Source organism: Calypte anna, chromosome 1 (genome assembly GCF_003957555.1).
Source record: "Calypte anna isolate BGI_N300 chromosome 1, bCalAnn1_v1.p, whole genome shotgun sequence".
In the NCBI taxonomy this organism is placed as follows: domain Eukaryota; kingdom Metazoa; phylum Chordata; class Aves; order Apodiformes; family Trochilidae; genus Calypte; species Calypte anna.
In genome coordinates, this window is record NC_044244.1 from 62456763 (window position 1) to 62476588 (window position 19826).

Consider the following 19826-nt stretch of genomic DNA (forward strand, 5'->3'; position numbering starts at 1 on the left):
TACTATGAAACCACTACAGTTAGTTAAAATTATTTCAGATAATTTTGAATTCAAACTTGTAAGTATTATAGTGGTGTTTCAGTAAGGTCAGTGGCCCAAATTCTTCTTTTACTGTCACACCTAACTTTCTTTTATTTCAAAAGAATTTTGTGTTTGTCTTTAGACCCTTGCTAATCCATTATAGTTTTAGATTTTATTTGGTCTAGAGTCTTCTCAAATGTATTCTATTGAAAAAAAGTGTGTTTCTTTTTGCACCTGTTGTACTATAACTAGTTGGTATTTTATTACGTAAAGGGCATGAACTGTCACTATAATGGCTTTCCATTACACTCTTCTTCAGATGGTGTATTCAGAATGAGAGTAAACTCTGCAACAGTGGTGGTGCCAGTGTTAACTCAGGCCATTTATGCCACAGGACAAATGCAGCAGTGAAACAGGTTGATACTCAGATATAAAGGTGGACATTGAATACTGAATTGTCTGTATCCAGAAGTCAGTTCATTTTTGGTTTCTCACAAAAAAGTGTTTCTCAGTATTTTAGTGGCCCTTAACATTTTCTAGTAAAGATTCAGACCTCCTTGTACAGTAAATTTAAGTATCTTTTCATAAGTCCTGCATTTCTTAGCTTTTGCATACTCTCTGCAAGCAGCATACAAATCCCTGGCAGAGAGGTTAAAATTTACTCTACTTGATCCTGAACAATTGTAACCTACTGCATTTGTCCTGCTTGGGATAATTTGTTGGAAAAAAGTATGCTGGAGAAAGATTCTTAGAGAAATGTTCCTTGCCCTAAAGTAGAAACAGGTAGGGATTTCTTCCATTTCCCTCATGCCAGCTCACTGATTTACCAACAGTAACCACATCTGTTCTTTAATACCTTTGCCCTTTATCCCACTGTGTTGCTTATTGGAACTGAAGGTTATCCCCTTTAAATTAGGACCGGAGAGATGATTTTATCATCTCTTCCTTCCATCTGTTCTTTCTTTTTTCCTCCTCTTCTTGTTAGCAGCTCTTCAATTTTCCCTTCTTCTCCCAGTGTCTGGGCCTATAGATCTGTTCAGCTACTCAATTTCTGCATCTCTTTCATCTGCTGTCTCTGCTCAGTTATTTTTCTGCAGAACATTTGCTCCTTTCTGATAACTGTTCATGTATGACTTGTAGCCAGTTCTTGATACCTTGCTGTCCTACCTTGTTTTGTAACTGCACATCATTAATTCTTTCAGTATTATAATGTATAGCCATCTGTGGCTCTATCTTGACAATTAACTTTATGTCTCTTAAACTGAAAAATGTCCCTTTTCCTGTTCAAATTCCCTGATGAATTCCAGTTTCAAAGCAATTGGGTGAAGTGCCCAATATGTCACATTTATGTGTGTAACCACAACTATACATCTTTGTTTCATGATCAAATTTTTTCTGGCAGCCTATATGAAATTCCAGAGCCATTAAACTTTTGAGAAGACTTTACGAAGAATGGAAGAGAAAATGGGTGAAAAATGTTGATCCTTCTGTTCAGTTCTTTGTCACTTTTAGTTACTTCAATTGAAACAGCCTAACTAGAAGTTGGCAAATGATGAATATTTAAAAGCACAACAATGTCGTGACAGGTAGAGCAACTGAAGGAGGAGCTAAGTGCCAAAGAGGCTCAAGGGGAGGACCTGAAAAAAAGAGTGGCTGGTCTCCAGGCCGAGGTCTCTGCAGTAAGATTTATCTTTTGTGTGCAGTGGCCATTCACTGGGGCTTGCTAGCTCTCTGGCTTTTGGGATAGATTTTCTTCTCTTACCTTCTTTACGACTTAATATAACAGTAGAACTAACAGCCTGCTCAGCCTTGTAGCTACCTTTTTGTTCACATGGCTTTGGTGTCCATAACATGACTCCACAACTGAACAACTGTATTTGGTTTTTTAATAATTCTTAATGGAATGAACTGTTTTAGCATTAACATTCTGCTCTATTGAAGCAGATAAAAGTATTCAGCACCCATTTTTGGGCCACAGTTTCAAAGACATTTGCCTTCCCTAATAAACCAAAAATAATTTGAAAACGTGTGCTGAACCCTTTTAACATATTTTCACAAAAAAATAACAGAAGCTGGGTGCTGAATGCTTTTTGGAACTGGGTGTTTAGTTTTAGAAGCATGAATTTAGGTTATTTCTTTACCATAAAATTAGTGCATTTGCTGAGTCATCATAGTGTCTCACTGAGAAAAGAGATGTGAACACTTGATACTGCCTTAACATCCTTTGCAACTTGGGATGGGATGTGCTGCATTCTTCCTCAAGAGCTTTAGTACATTGGGAATTTGGGCTTACAGCTCTGGAATGGGGATTTCTAAAGACAATGTTCTTATGGTGGTTCTTGGGAATTTGAATGTAATAAAATGTGGCTGTTAGGTGAGAGCATTTCACCAAAACACGAGTATTTAGTGTAAATGTCTTCTGAGATGATGCCCCCCCAAAAAATATCTTTTCAAAGAAAGACCAAACTGGTTTTGTACAAGCTTTACTACAATTCAAGCTATCTACTGCTTGAAAAAGTTCCTGTCATCTGTAATGTCTAAGGAGGTTTTTTTTGTCTAGATACTCCAGAAAACGTGACTGGCAGCTTGTATTTCCCAGCTATTCTGCTGTGCGAGTGATTGAATTGGCCAGTAGTTGACAGCAGATATAGTGCTGCCAACATGAATACTTTTGTATCTAATTAATATAGGTGGACATATTTGCTCTTTGTAAAAGAATGAAAAAAATCAAACTAGTATTTTTGACTGAAGAGAACAATAAATTATTGAACAGTTCTATAAATTAACTTCTTTTAATACTCTTTCCAATCATTCCATTTCTAAAAATAAGCTTGTGTGAGGTTTTTTGAGATTCTTCTCCTGCCACTCCCCTTCTTCCTTATCTCCTCATGTACACTGTTTCACAACAGAAAACAGGAGGTTTGAAGCCATCTTTTGATGCTATTTTGGTAAAGAGCTTTCTTTCTGTAGTTGCCCATTATTGAAATAGTGTTGTCAAGATAAAGATACACTTCCCTAAGGTTTTCCTCTCATTTGTTTGAAGTAGTAAATGCATTTATGTTAATTAAAAATAATTTAAACTAAAATTTTTATAATTTAATTTTGCTCTTGATGAATTTCCAAAAATGAAAGATAACATGGTCTTTTTTTTTTTTTTAATTTGTGGTGTCCTTAAATTTTTGGACAACATGCATTTAGAATTGAGGGATTTTTTGTTCTTTTATTAATGCACAAACCAAATTGTTCAGTTGAGGAAAGGGAAAACTGTTTAGAAATATGTCCACCTCTACTATAGAATAGATACTGCTATTTTATTCTGTGAGATATATCAGAGGCAAACCAGGAAGTTGGTATAGACTTGCACATAAGTCTGTATTTAATAGACTTCCCTGTCCTCTTCAATTAAAAAGAAAATTTCGTTTCTTCAGATTCACCTCAAAATTGGTATGAGTGAAGATTGCATTTAGAATGAAATTTCATCTCATTTTAAAGTTTTACTTTTAGCATTTATGGGCTTCAGGTTTTTAAATTATATTTCAACCTACAATTGTTAAAATAGATGGGCATTACTCTACTGGTCTGATTCACTAAGTTAAACTAGGAAATTGCACTCAGCAAAGTGCAACTTGACATCTATGGTTTTATATTTTTCATGTTGTTTTGATATGTATTTGCATATGCTTTAAGAAGCTTCCATAAATTAAAAGGTATTTTTTAGAAGATTCAAACGCTGGGTTCGTAAATACTGGAAAAAGTGAAGGTGTGTTCATGTACTCAGTGAGATTGGATTGATAGACAGAGAGATGGATGGACATTGCTGGTTTGACATTTCAAAGCAAGCATCATGCTTCTGAGAGAGACCTGTGATTATCTGATCTTTTCTGATATTACAGGGTAAGGGTACTTTCTTACTGGAGTTCTGCTTTATCTTACCCCTGCTGGGTAACCAGCTGGTTTGTTCGGTCCTTTGAAAGATGACTAAGAACAGACTGACTGTTAAAAAGAACCTCTCTTGAAAAATTGATTCTCCCCTCCTTTTCCAAGCATCTTTTGCCCATAACACAATTTTTTGCTGGCCTTTCATTCAAGAGAACTGAAAGCTTCACAATGATGTGGGTTAAGTGTGGAGTTATGATACTGTTTGTTGGTAGTTATGTGAATTTATAGTTACTTTTGTAAGGTATAAATTACTTTTTCCTTTGCCCATCTTTCTTTTTCAGATTGGTCAGGTGAAACAGGAGCTGTCACGCAAAGACACTGAATTGCTGGCCTTGCAGACAAAGCTGGAGACCCTCACAAATCAGTTCTCTGACAGCAAGCAGCATATTGAAGTTCTGAAAGAGTCTCTTACAGCTAAAGAGCAAAGAGCTGCCATTCTGCAGACAGAGGTGAAATGGGCAATTCTATACTACCTGACTTTTTGTAGAGAAAGAGACAAAAAACATTATTATTTTCTTCTTGCCTAGGTTATACAGTCCCACAGTCATTCCAATGCTGCTGCTTCTGACCATATCGTATCTCTTAAACTGTGTTTTGATAGCGAATGCTTACTAAATTCCTATATTATGTAAGACAGAACTGTATATCTGAACATCAAATGGGTAATAAGTATAGTATAAATTTACTGCTTCTGGACATTCTTTAAGAATAATCATGAAATATGTGAAGACAGCATTCTGATTCCCTGGCTTCAAAAACTGTAGTGCTAGTAGAAGTCCAAAAGATGGCAGTCATGCATCAATAATATTTGTTGTTACAGTGAAAAGCCTAAGGAGAGACACAGAAAATTGTGTGTAACACTGGTAGAAAGATTCCGTACTGTAAGAGCATAAGGAAATTTATTTGCACTTTTTATCCTCATGTAGCTTTCCTTTAGCCATGTTCTGTGAATCTGTGGGTGCACGTGGCCTTGTGCATATGCAGAAATCAAATTACATAGTAAATATGTCTTGATGTTCTGTGATGGGTTTTCTGATTCTCAGATTTACACAGATGTTGACATTGGAGCATCAGTCTCCTTTAAAGCAGTAGTGCTGTAGATATGACAGTGAAAGACTGTAAGTGACAGAAGTCTTGCAGGGAGAGGAAACATCTTTAGTTATTGTATTAACTGACAAGAAATAGAAGGAAATTCAGATAGGACCCACAAGTTTGTCTCCAGGTCGGAAATGAAGCCAGCAATTTTAAAGCTTAAATAAAAATTAGACTGATAGCTCTGTGTTAACCTTGATAACAATTTTAGATGAGTAAATAATTGGAGGTGACTGAACAGTGAGGAGAAAGCAGGTGTAGAGGTGTTAAGTTTCCCTGGAACAACAAAAAAGGAAAGATCTTACATTTTTTTTAAAAAATGCAGTGAAGATCTTGCCTTCCTAATTTCCTACTAGGCAGAAACTTTAAATAGCAATTTTTAATTCTACAAGGTGGAAACTGTTTTTAATTTCTCCTTTTTATTCACTTGAGGCATGGTGCATTTGCACTAGACAGTATAACTGTGTTAGTTTACAATCACAAACATTTGTCAAATTTATTCTTGTTTTTTTGCTAGTCAGGAGTGTAGTCTAGATTAATACAAGTACAAATTACATTTCAAAATATCCATGGAAGTAGTTATTAGGTAAATAAACATTTTAAAATATAAGTTGCAGCAGTATGGATTCAACATGTAGGAACCATTGCTGATTATCCAGTTACTCCATTGTGTCAGAGTAAGCTAAATGTATAGAATTTATGTTCCTGAGAACTTTTGTTATCCCAAGAAAATATTTATTCTTTTTGAAAGAGAATCACATTGGTTTCATCCTTGCTGATGTTCTTGACAGAAAGCTCAACAATTAAATTATCATAGAGAGTTACCTTCTGTCTTCACAAGTGATCCTCTGAACTGTAGCATTTAAACACATTGCTACAGCATAGTGTTGAGATACATGTCCTTGCATCTTGTGACATATTTGGTTTCTTTCAAGGAAAAGCTATTTTTCTATACAAGAGTTTTCACTGGTAATAGGGTAGGAATGTGAGGTCCTGGCTTCACTTTTTGACAGCACTGGTCAATGTTAAAGTTAATATAGCTAGGCTATATGCCTTGAGAGAGTCATAAGGAGGGAAGAGGTGCATTTTCTGTCATATATTGGCAGGCATCTTCATAAGGAATTGGTAAAGTCAGGCTTTGAGTCAAAAGAGCATAGCTTCATAAACCTCTGCCTTTTAGTCTTCTGTAAAAGAAAACTGCAAGTAGGTGGGGAAAAGCTGTTTGTATAACATCTCAAAAATGGATTTGCCACCTGTCACACGAGAACTACAAAGAACAGTGAGCTGTTTGTGGGATGTTTATCTTGAGGGCTATTGGGTGGAGAGGATATTGTGGTTAACTTTTCAATTTGTGAAGGAACTTTTAAAAATAGCTCTAAAAATGTGCAATCTCTTTGTAAACTAAACGAAATATAAATCAATATTTATTTTGGAATTAAGACGTCACCCTTATGAAGTTTGTGTTTTGCCCAACGACCCCTTTAGTTTAGGTCACTGCCAGAAGGTATGTGGCTTCAGTGGCAAGTTAAATTGTTCAGTGAAAACATTCCCTTTTCTTTTTATATATTGCCCAAGCTGGCATGGTTCTGTAATTGGTCTGCTCCATATGGTAAATTCAGATTCAGTAAATTCAGTAGAAAAATTAATCCATTCCTCTGGAAGTATTTTCGTGGCTCTGAATGTCTCAGTAAGACGTAAAAGTCTCTGAGGGTCTTTCTTTATTAGGTTTGTACTGGTATTTTGAAACTATAGTAGACTCTTCCAGATCAGAGTTGGTTTGGGAGTAGATCATGTTTAGTGAGGAATGTGCAAATGGGTGCTGGGTGTCTCTAACAGGACTTGTTAGTGACAGCTACACTGGCACTATGCTGGTACTGACTGAGTTCACTGTGTTTAGGTATTTATTACCTTGTGCTAGAGATTGTGGAAGAACAGTAAAACTGATTCCTGACCTTAGCAGGCCCTGAAAACAGTACATCTATCCTGCATTCCATTTATAACCTCAGCATGAATGAAACAGGCTTTGCAGAAAGCCAGGTATGTGTGCCTCTGCCCATGGTCCAGTCATGTAATCTGACTTGGGTGGTCCAGGTAGCTGGAAGCCGTATGTTTGTAAAGAACTCACTCTCAGATCTTCCACAAACTGCACTGGATATTGCTGCAACTTGTGTAAGAAGATGAAGAGTCAACTGTAACAATTAATAACAAAGATCGATGTCAAAAATAGAGAATTAAGTCTTGTGAACTAACACTGCATTCAAAATCAGTAAGCATAAGACTTCTAAGTCTTAATTAGAGACTATGCTATCAGAAAAACAGCTTAACCTTTTTGTGTCTAAATGATGTGTTTGCAAGATAGTAGTAGAATTTCACAAAAATGTTTCATTTTAAATTTAATCGCTGTGGGTAATTGGGGTCTTCACATAGGAATATATACAGTAGGATAAAGCACCAAGCACCATTTCACCTGGCATACCATATATAAGTTTGTGTATTCCTTTGCATTTCTCAACTATCTTTGAATGATGAGTTTCTTGTTAGAAACCATAGCAACCTCTAAACATGTATTTCACGGTTAGTAATCTGTCTTTTCCTTTTGCTGCTATTAATGTAGTCATACCAATAGAGAATAAAAGTTTTCATTTTTACCATTACAGAGGAACCTAGGCTTGTAACATAAGGAAGATACATATATTTATATAGATATATATATATATATGTATCTCTCCTAGAATGTAGGCAAGACTGCACCTTCTGATACAGCTGAATGGAGTATGTCTTGATTCATTGCTGCAAATCAGAACTTCACCCATGGTTTGAAAAGGTGGCAGGTAGTTGGGAAGAGTCACTCAAACTACCGAAAAGAGTAGAGCAGCACTTCTTCTTCATACATGTTTCTTACCATGTGAAGAATGTGAAGTCTGTGAAAAAACTTAAATGAAGAAATTCAAGTCTTCTGTATGGTACTCAGCTGAAGAGAGGTACCTGTTGTACCTCTGCCTAGGAAAGGCTGTTGCATTGAAAGTGGCAATAAATGAGCTTTTTTTGGTAAAGCTTCATGGGAAATTGGACAGTACATGGAAATCAATTTAGCGAGCCCATTGCTGTGTAAAGGATTAGCAGTTGCCTGATCTGTACTGTAAGATTTTACTTGCCAGGCAAAATTAAAGACATGGCAATACATTACTGTGAAAGCAGTTAGGCTAACCCAGAGTTAAGACAACACCATTTGAGATGCAGAAGTCAGAAGGGGCATCAGCACCTCAGTAGCTGTTTGCCTGTTGTTTCCATGTGCAGAGAAAATTTTAAGCTGCCTTTGTTGATGTTGGCATCACCTGGCTCCCACAGGCCTCAATTCTTGTCACTGTGGGAGGATGACATACATAAACTGAGCTGACATGAATAAACAAGTGCAGTGTTCTGCCAGGAATAGGGCTAAGGTGATGATTGTGTGTCCTACCAGCCTTTGAAAATATTCTTGAAAGTGTTTTCTGTGGTTTCCTAGGCAGGGACCTCACACAAATAAAACCAGGAATGCAGTTTACCCCAAACAGTAAGCAAACATAAAGTTCAAAGAGAATAATCAGTCAGAAAAAGGAAAGCATTTTGTGGATAATTTTCTGTTTGTAGATGTTTTCTGCTCACTTAATAATGTGTTGTAGGCATCTTGACTGTCTCATATTTTAGAATGCAGTTGAGACTATGTGGGTTTGCTTGTGACAGAGATTTTCAGTTTCCCTTCAAGAATGGAAGTGACTCTTAGCTTTAATATTAGAGATATCCAGAGAACATACCTAATCAATACATAAACCTGTTTGTATTTTTAAAAAGAAGACAAAATCTGATCTAACTGCTAATATTTTCATTACAAACACTAGCAAACCTATAAACCATATTTGGGTAGTACCTGGTACTCTGATATCACTATGGAATATACTCCATGTCACATTTGGCTGCATGAGAGGTCAGGAATATGATTATCATAACATATGTGCAAGTGAGAAGGCTCCAGATGTAGAGATAGCAGCAGGATTGCAGTGCTGATGGGGAGAGCAGGGCAGTTCTTTTCCTCATGGACAAGTGCTTAGTGCTCTGTGTAGAATGAATCAGACAAAACAACAAAAGATTTTGTGGGTATAACATACTGTAAATGTAGAGCCTTAGAGGCTACTTTTCCATCAGTAAATTGAAATAAAGTGGAATTTGAATAATACATTAGAACTAAATGTTGCTGAAAATACCATAAGGATAGTGAATACCTAAATTCTTTCCCTAGCTAGAGTTTCCCTAGTTGTCCAAGTCATCTTTTTACTTCATCTCTCTGCTAGCCTATCCTGTGTAGAAGGACCAAGAAATTCATTGATCACCCTGTTTACTCTGTGTGACTGTCCTGTAATGGATTCTGCTAACAGGAACCAAATCTGATACTGTCAAATAAGATTAGCAGCCAAGGTGGCAGATTTGAGCCCTATCTGAATGCCAAGTGGATAAGGGTCAGTGGGATTCTTTTGGTATCTTGAGCAGGTTGGAGGTGTTGGATTTCATATTCCACAGTGGCCTTTGAGGTTAGTCTTTACTCTGGGTTGACCTTCTCAAATGCTCATCAACAGGCAGTTTTGAGTTTTGTAGTTTGAGGATCCCATAGAATTCCCAGAGCATGTTTCTAAAGTCATTGAGGCCACAGGAGCTTTAAGTATGTTCATGTGTCCAAATTGTACCCACAGTACCACGTACTGTTTCATAGATTAATTGATTTTATCTTTAATATAAAACTACACCCTACTGAAAATTCATGATGTATTTAAGCAATTGTATTCCTATTTAATCCAAAATATTCTTAACCATCCTAATGTAACTTTCTTTCCATGTTTTGTTCTGTAGTGTCCTTGAAGACCTCTGCTTTCTTGATCTCCAGGCTGAGATAATACTCTTACCTAAAACCTAGAATGTAAAGTGACTGTTTGGTACTAACAGTCAATGTTTGAGTCTCTGAATATTCGCAATGTTTCAAATAAAGGGTCAGTTTTCTTACATGTGGGAGAACTTCTCAACAACACATTGTAATGGCTTCTACTTTGAGGGAAAGAAATCCAGACTTGTGTCTTACAAGACTGAGTTATATCAGAAGTATGGTTTGAGATTTTCAAAGGAGCATGTCTCATGTGATTTGGGAATAAAACATTTGATTGTTTTAACTTTTGTCTTGTACCACATGTAATAACTGTTCTAATGCAAGCTTTTGCATGTTGATGTCTTAACATAAAAGATGTTAGTTTTCTAAATCTGTTTGTAATTTGACAGTACTTATTCTCTTGTGGAGGTGTAGTTTGACTTTTCTAAAATTTCTCTCCTTTAGTGTTAAACCCTGTTTCTGCATGTCTGAATCTAGGTGGATGCATTACGATTACGCCTGGAAGAGAAGGAGACTATGCTAAATAAGAAGACAAAGCAGATTCAGGAGATGGCAGAGGAGAAGGGGACTCAAGCAGGAGAGATCCATGACCTCAAAGACATGTTAGAGGTGAAGGAACGTAAAGTTAATGTTCTTCAGAAGAAGGTAAGATTGTAGAGGTCTAAGCAAGACACACATCTCTAATGCATCTCACTTTCTAAGCCTGTCAAAAGTCTGAACTAAATATTACATGTTGGAGGTTAATGATTGAGTCCATTTGTGTAGTGGGAAGACTGTGAATGACAAATTTCAGTTTGCAGAAAAAAATAGAGAGTATTCAAAGCACAGGTTGTTGCCTTTCATGGGTTGCCTGTGCTGCTTCTGTTTCCACTTCACTGTTAACAACGACTGAAGTATTTGCTGAAAGGCACTTCATCTGAAAAATCAAACCTTTCACACCCTCCACCTTAACACTGGGCAGATTTGAAGCAGAGGGTACTGAGTGGCTGACTTCAGTCTGTGAGTCAATGAAGGCTGTATCAGTTAGAAGCAATTAGGATGATTACTCTGTAACTGAGAAAAACTGTGCAGCTTTCATTTCTAAAATGCTACTTTATCCCACTTAATATTTCTTGGGAACTATTAGAATAGGACAGTCAGGGTTCAGACTATCCTGCATATCTTTCTGGATAAGAAAATTTAGGTCTTGTCAGTGAAATGGAGGAGGTCTGAATAAGAAAAAGTAGACTCTGTCAGGGAAATTAGAGAGGTTTCCCAAAAGGCATTGAGTCCTAGGGCAATGAATGTCACTGTAGATGATTGTTTGCAAATTGCACACAATATTTCCCAAATGGCTGCTAAACATGGTAAAAAGAAAGAAATGCATGTATCACAATAAATTTTAATTAATAGAATACTTTTCCTCTGTATTTTTAGATAAGCTCTTGGAGCTGGTATTTAATGTATTATGCTGTGAATATTTGGTTTTTGTTTTTTTTTCCTAGACCTTTAAGCAATTCTATGTAATTCTTGTAATTTTAATAGTTCAGAATATTGAGTAATTTCTGATGCCTGGCCAGTGCCTTTTCTGCTAGTATGTAGCTGTGAATGATGAGGGTTTAGGTAATATTCAGTTCTGTTACATCAAACTTCAGGTAGGAATGGAAGTTCAGGCATGGATTTTAGCCATAAGTCAGTCAAAAGATCTACATCAGAGCCCTAATTTTCAATCTTCCTGGTCTCATTTTTTGATTGTTCATCTTTTTAGAAATACTTATAGATTTCTTATTAGTGTGCTATGCTTTCTCTTTGTTTTCAAAATTGGTCACACACCCTCCAAACACTGATTGAGAACCCAGCTGACTGTTCAGCCAGGAAGTGGGGAATCTGACAATTGCTTTAGTGTTAAATGTCAGTGAGATTCTTTTGCTTCCATTTACTCTTATGTTGTTTTTTTCACACATTTTCTGATTTGCTTTGGTTAACTCTTCAGGATGGTCTTTCATTGGTTCATTTATAGGCAGTGCTAATGGTTCCCTTTTCACTCATTATTACACTTATTTTCTTGAGACCACTGTAATTGATATCAAGATGCTTTTATCTTGTCACTTCATGAGGCTAGCCTGTTTTTTGTGGTTAGTTTGCTGCCGCTTTTAAGTAAGAGTACCTGGTCTCTTTAGACTGGAAAGTAAGGAGTCAAGCTTTTAGATGTAAAGATCTGGAGATCTTGTTCTCATAGATAGCTCAACAGAGGACAACACCTCTATAATAAACAGCAATTTGAAATGTTTTGTAAACCTATCTCTGAGCTTCTTGAACAAAGAAACATAAAACCTATCTACAGAAAAATACCTTTCCTGCTACTAGCTAGAATCATATGAAGAGGTTTGAATTCACTTCAGCCTTCAAGGTGTTGGAATAATTTCCTTTAACATGACCAGTTAAATTGGGAAGTTTTAAAATCAAAATATTATTTTTTCAGTTTCTATAATTAGCAAGCTAGAATATTTTTATGGAGAATCCAGCTGACAATACTTGTATCTGAAATGAGGACCAATTCAGTCCTTAGAAATTTTAGGATTGATGCCTTTCACTGAATAGGTTGTCTAGACCTGGAACCTAAGACTTGGTTTGGGATTTTCTATAGATTGGGCTTTGCATTTTCTTGTTTTCTTTAATATTTTTCCACAGAAAAGCAGAGCTTGAGAATATACTGAAGGAGGGTCAGATCTCATTCTTCTCTTCAGACTGTGAAAGTCATGAGAACATGAATAAAGTCTATTTCAGGTGCTAGAGAAAATTGTGAAGACACATTCTTATTTGATAAATATGCCTATCCTTTTCTGACTGTACAGATGGTATATCTTCCCTCTACCTGGAACTTGAGGAGCTTGTAACTCCTCTCATGTAAAGGTTTTTCTCTTACAGCTTGCAAACTGCAGGGTTTTTTTTATTGTTGTTTTTTTTGTTTGGTTTTTTTGTTTCCACCTTATTAAAGTGCACAGACTGTTCCTTTTTTTTTTTTGTTTTGAAAGTGCAGTCTTTAAACTTTTGCCTCCATGCACAATAGTCTTTTTATTCCTCCCTCTGATGATAAACTGAAATGTTAAGACAGATCAGGTTTCAGTTTGTGTATTCCAATTGAAGATCTAGAAGGTACAGTTTAAAGTACCTTCAGAGGTCATAGTATTTTTTTTTACTTGGTTGTCTGATCTTATTTTCAGTTTATCAACCTGATTTAAGCGGTACTTGGGCATTTTAATTGAATAAAGTGAAAAGACTACAAAAGGCATGTGGTACAAAACCAGCTTTTCCTCTTGTGCACTGTAAAATATTTTTCTATGGATATTTGGAAACAATGGCAGCAGCATAAAACTGTTCTTTGCACTTAGGAGTAGGTATGGGGTACAGTTTGGTATGTTGAAGGAGTTTAGCCAAATAAAGAATTAATTAGAGGACAGTATTCAATTAGTTTTTACCAAATACTCTTTCCTCAACATATAATCATATCTTAGAATATTTTTGAAATGTGTATTCTAATGAGCTAAACATTAAACACTAATTTTTTTTAATGCTAGGTAAAAAGAAATTTTAAAAAGGCTAAAATCATAAGATGTTGAAAAGGAAGGAATTTATTGACAAATCGTTAACTTGCATAATTTACCCATTTAGAATGGTGTTGACTTGCTTTCAAAATTTAGGGAGACCACCTCTACTACTGATATAGTGATATAGCCATAGCAAAATGGCTATGCTGAGCATTTGGACTTATGTTCATACTTTTTTTATTTTTTTTATTTTAGTATCTGTGACTATTTTAGATACGTAATCACCTGCTATGATGATACTGTCAAGAATTTGTTTGGAGTGGTGCCCAAAACCATACTTTACCAACTTTCTGCAATGTCTCTTGTTGACACAAAAATTATTTAAAGTGCATACTTTACTACTGGGTCTTTGCTTGGACCCACTGACACAGGTCACTGCATAGTTTGTTTTATGAACTGTTAATACCATTGCTGTACTGATTAATGGTGGTGAACTAGAAAGTATACATTTCAGTGTTTCTTAAATCCATATGAAGTAATGAAAGTTTACTGACTGATTAGAGGTCAAATAAAAGACACAGAAGGAGGTTTTGAGCAACAGATATCTGAAAAATTAACATGACAATCAGAATCACTGCTGATACCCAGCAGGCACCAAAATATATGCTCTCATTTTAAATTCTGGAATCCTTCCAGTGCTAAGCTCCTACAGTGATGCCCCTTCTTAGTAACTTTATTTGAGACAACAGAAATAGGGCAAATGCTAGAAATTTGGAGAGTGCAGAAATAAGTTTTAGCTTTATGTCTGAACAATGGATTCAAAAAGTTTAATAGAGCTTCAGAATATTTTTTTTTCATTTCATTGAAAATAAATCTTGAATAAAATCTCATTTTCAGTTGTTAGAACTCCAGGCAAGGGGAATATGTCAAAAAATAAGATAGGGACCATTCTGGGCAAATTAGAAAACCTGAAAAAAATTACATTGTGTTTCGTTATTATCTTTGCCACATCTGTCTATCTGTATTACTGGATCAGCATGAAAAGGAATAGGGCAGAAAAAAAATCAATACTTTGCAATCAAAGCATTTTAGAGAACTAGCATTTGGGACAAAAGATAAGTTACAGTTATCCTGAAAGAAGAAAAAAGCAGTGAATCAGTCACCTCTTGCTTTGGGTGTTCCTCAGACACTATTTAATAATTGACATGTGAGAAAGGAAGAACACATGATTTTTTTTTTATTATTAATATTATTTGTATTTTTTTGCCTATGCTGATATTAGTTGTTTAGCTAGTATTTGGGAAGGCTCCAAATTCAGATTTCCTGCTCTTTTGGATAAGAAGCACTGCCTTTCTCCAGAGGAAGTAAATGCCCTCTGCTTTTCAAAAAGCTTAGAAAGAAAAATTAAATAAAATTATCCTATGCTTAATGATAAAAAATACTGTTTGGCAGGATAGATGGACTGCAAATAAAATTTATAACTCAGTTGTTTCAAATTATTAGTGATCATAGCGAGTACAATAGCAGTGTTGGTGTAGTATTCATAATTTTTAAAACTCAGTGGTTATACTTTAAGGATAATTTCCTTTCCATTCCTTAACTGTGAAGTAGATTTAACTCGTCAGGCATCTCTTCTGCTCCAACTCTGAAGAGGCAAGAGAGCACAGAGAAGGGGATGCATTCTCAAACACTTAATTCAGTTTAATCTTCCTTGATGTTGCCTTGTAGTGTAACAAGGCAACCAGGTGCCACTAATTACCAGGTAGTGAGCATGAGCTTGTGTTAAGCCCACCTGTGCCTGATTAGGGTGGGCCCCCACTGCGCATGAGCAGGACCAGGGGGCCAATAAAAGATGAGGCCTGAAGCACAGGCTCAGCTCAGTCCTGGGCTAGCTAGCAGAGAGGCCAGTTGCTCTTGGAGCAACAGCACCGATCCGGGCTAGTCAACTCTGAGAGCCATAGGCTTGGAGCATTGCTCATGAGTCTCTGCTGGAACACCTGATTGGACCTTGAAGCACCGTTCCCTAAGAGAGGTTTGTCTTGCTACATTGCCTTGAGATTGCCTAGCAGGTGAAGGAATGTATGTTTTTTAAGGAATTAATAAAATGCAGAATGCATTGTTAGATATCCCTTTGAGACTCTTTTAGATGACAATGCCTAAAAATCCTCTGGAATTAGTGTACACGATGGCCTCTTCAAAGCTGCAGCATGTCTGGTTGTGCAAACCATACAGAAAAGAACAAAGTAAGATTGTCCCAATAAAGATGATCTGCATGTACACTTACAAAGTAGGTGAGTTTATGCCCTCTGTATAACTTTTTGCCTCTGTTATATACCTGTGTGCAAGGTTATTCTCTGGCTTTTTATATGCTTGAATCACGAGCATTTAAGGGGGAGCACTGTACAGTGCTCCAGGATTGTATTAGTCTACTCCATCAACCCAGAAAGGAGGGTAAATGAAGATAGGTTGGGATTTCTGCTCAGCTAGGACTAATGAGGTAGCTACTTTTCTTCAGGAACTCTGTGGCTTAAAAAGCAGTGCAAATCCAAGAGTATTTCTGTAAATATATCCTGCAGAAAAAGCCATACTTCTGCTCCTTTTACTCCAGATCTCAAGGCATGCCACTGAACTGGTTCCAAACCTGGTTTTGAGATTTCAGATGCCACAGAAGAAAGACCTAAAGTCCCTGCAGGCTTGTGCCAGCTTCTTTATTAAAACTGACAGGCATGACCTCAAAGATGTGTCTTGTCGAGTCACAGGGGATTCATCCCTTCATCTCCCTGGAGGGTTATGAGACCTCTTTTGTTGCTACTGTTTCTTTCATTCAAGCCTTGCTGTTGTAGGCTTGCTGACTACCACTGAACATAACAAAGTTAGAACTCATGGCTTTTAGACATTTCCAGAAGCTGTTCTGTCTAATTTGTTATCCTCTGTCTCTTTTGGTTTTGTATGTTATTCTTTGTCTCTTTTTTACCAGATAGGGTAAGATTTTTAGATAGAAGTATTATCATCATTTAGAGCAATAACAGAAAATTTTGGAGAAAATTAATCTTTCATCTCTATCAAAATATCATTAGATAAAACTCCACTGGAGTTTCTGGTAATATCTGTGCTCCAGCATTCTAAAAAACAATGAAACCACAATTCAGCAAATCTGTCATTTATGGAATAAGTTGTTTGGGTTTTTTTTGTTTGTTTGTTTATTTGGTTTTTTTTTTCTAGTATTCCTCAAAGAAGAGCAGTAATTTAATATTATGTTCTTCTTGTGACTTGAGATAACCTTGATTGGCAAGATGAAACATTACTCATTGGTAGTGGGAGTGACAGATTCTGGTTTCTTGAAGGGATCTGGGAAAACAGCCAACTGTGGGGCCTCTTGGCTTCATTATAAATTAAACGCGTAGCTTTTCTGGCAAGATAAAGCTAATAAGCTTTGTTGGTGTATTCACTGTCGTGCTGGATAAATACAAATGTTGCTGTGATTGAAGAGGCAGGAAAAGCAAGGGCGTGTGCCATTTTTGGGGTTGCTTACATCAGTCTTCCTCTCATGGCTTTTCATTGCTCTCTGGGTTGCAAGACTTCACAATTTCCAAGGCATTGGTCACCAGGCATCCAGGCGTTTTCTCCTCCTGGGGGAATTGTCTGAGCCATGTCTGGAACAGACATTAGCGATTGCATTAGCCAACTTAGGGATCTTCAGTAGAACAAGGAAGGAGTGATTTTTCACTTTAAATCAATATTTTCCTGGATTCAAGAGTGAATTTTGAATCCACCAGGCTAGACATTCTTCTAAGGTTGTTCTCTGCACAGTATTTAGACAGTCATTCAGGACTGTCATGAGGCATGAGTAGCTATCAAGCCTGTGATTTCACTTATCCATTGTCAGATACCTTCTGACAATGATGGCTGAAGCATGGTTTTAGACACAGAAATTCTGGATGAAAGGGCCACTCTCTGCTCCTCCCAGCCTGTATTTTCAGTATAAATTGGAGTGTTGATTTGCCTATCCCAGCCTGTGGTGTAAAATGGAAAGAATATTATGAAATTATTATACTAATTTAATATGTTGGTTTAATACGTTTTTTGAGCATGCAATGTGAAAGAATTTTATCTGAGAATTTGATATTTAGTCACCTATCACTGTTTTGAGGTAATTCTATGAGAGCAGTGATAAATAAATACTGATGAATACCCAGGCATGCACACAGTTGTGTTATTTACAGTATGACTTCCTAATCCCTTCCTATTCATTGCTTTGTATCCTCTCTAGGAGAATGAAACAAGACAATCACAGTTGACTGGGCATGGATCCCTCCTTTCCAGAGCTCTCCCCTCTGATTTAGCACAGTTTTACCTTAGAGTATTTCTTTGATAATTTTAATGTGATTTGGACGAAGTAATTTAGTGTCTGAGTCCAAATCTCATTTTAAATCTTTGTTCAAGTTGTACAGCCTTCTGCTTGAGTGATCCTAAATGATGTTGTAAATGGAGTTTAATTTACGGTGAGGATTTCCTTTATAGCTAACATTAAATCCCATGTTCCCATCCTATCCATTTGTCTGCCTTAATGTGTGGTCTTTCCTGCTCCCTGATTTCCATTCTTGGGTATTGCAGGCCTGTGATGAGTAAAGCCTTTCCCTTCTTAATGTCTTCTCTCATCACCCTCTTTTTTTGTAATGAGAATGGAATCTGTAGTGCTGCACTGGGTATGTATCTAAGCAGGGATGTGTCTAGTTATGGTATCCTTACTCTGGTAAGGCAAGTCAGGAAAATAGCATCACTGTTCCTGGCTATATAAGATCAAACTGCTATATAATAAAGTGTGTTTCACAGCAGTAATCAATAAAACACTGTACTTAGTTTATTCAAGGAAAGAAATTTAATTCATAGTAGAGTAGGTTATTCACTTGACACTTTTTTAATGTTATATAACCTTGTGCAGCTTGATTTTCTAAAAGCAATGTCACAACTTCTTAATTTTATTCTGCTTCATGCAAAACAAAATATCAGATCTAAATTAGCATTTACACGTTCCAATTTTTGTTTTATTAGCCTTCCACAATGAAGTGGTTTTGATTTTCTTTATTTTGAATTCCAAATTATACTACTTGTATTTTTTCTGCAATGAACTTTGTTTTCAGTTTTTTCTGAGACTTCTCAGAATTCTCAGTAGAAGTCACATTTTAACATATGAAGAAAATGAGTAATATATAAAAGTGTTTCATTGCAGTTGAGAATCAAAGTCTAAAAGAATTTATTTTATTATTTATAACAGCGGTGTTCTTTTTTGACTTACTTAGATGAATGAATTTGTTTAACTTAGGTTGAAACCAATAAATTGTCTTAACAAAACCAGGTTGAAATCTTTTTGGTGGAAGATAATGAATAAATTTTCTTAGCCAGTGAATACCAGCAAAAACAAGGGGTCATTCAGTGAAGCTTTAAGATAAACCAGTGATAGAGATTTTTGTAATAGTTTATGTAATTAACAACTGGTTCACATATTGCTGTAACAAATATTTTCTGAACACTTTTGTTATTTAATTTGCATATTACATAAAGTATTGTCTATTCATATTAAAGCCTGTGTGCTTTAAGGTGTAACCAATATCAGCGGGTTGGAAGGAGTTCTTCCCCCTGCACTCCTTGTTTCAAAACCCTGTTCTGGATTGGCCAGTGTCCATGGTAGGATTTTACAATTTAAAGTTGGTTTTTTTTTTTTACTAGGCTGGGCTATGGATATTCTTGAACTGCCTCAGAATGAAGCAATTTTCTTCACTAAATTTAACTGGTTTACAGCTGTCAAAGGATGCGATTTATTGCTAATGCATAATTTGGTTTGGAACTGAGACATATCTTAAGAACATGTATGTTGGCTCCCCTGAAAATGTGAATTTAGGTTATATAGCAAATCAATATTCAGTTTTGGAGTCTTGACTTCTTTTTTCTTTTTCCCTGACTCGAATTATTCTTGAGACTCCTTAGAAGCTTGTAAGGAAAATGCCTTTCAATATCAGTTTTCAGAAACAACAGACTATAGTCATAGAATTGTGTTTAAAGTTTTGAAGAAAATTCAAGATATTTACTAGCAGAAAAGATGGGTTGAAAACATGTATTAACGTATTAATATTCTCAGAATATTATTTGAAACATCTGGTTTAAACACTGTTCTAGGGAGCATGTTATAGGGAGTTCTTTACTGTTTGGAAGCTATCGTAAGTACAGCTCAGTTTATGGTGACTGTTCTTCTTAGTTCTACTTTGCAGTGATCTGTCAGCAAACTGGTGCTACCAAAGGATGATTAGGTATGCAAGGGAAAGGAGGGCAACAGAAAA

The 19826-nt window shown here is 36.2% G+C and overlaps 1 protein-coding gene across 1 annotated transcript in view; it reads left to right on the forward strand.

Annotated features, from left to right (window-relative positions):
* ERC1 (ELKS/RAB6-interacting/CAST family member 1) overlaps positions 1-19826 on the forward strand; it is a 277653-nt gene that overhangs the window by 79104 nt on the left and 178723 nt on the right. The window contains 2 exon segments of the mRNA XM_030447002.1: positions 4242-4409; positions 10442-10609. Coding sequence (XP_030302862.1) covers positions 4242-4409; positions 10442-10609 — 336 coding nt within the window.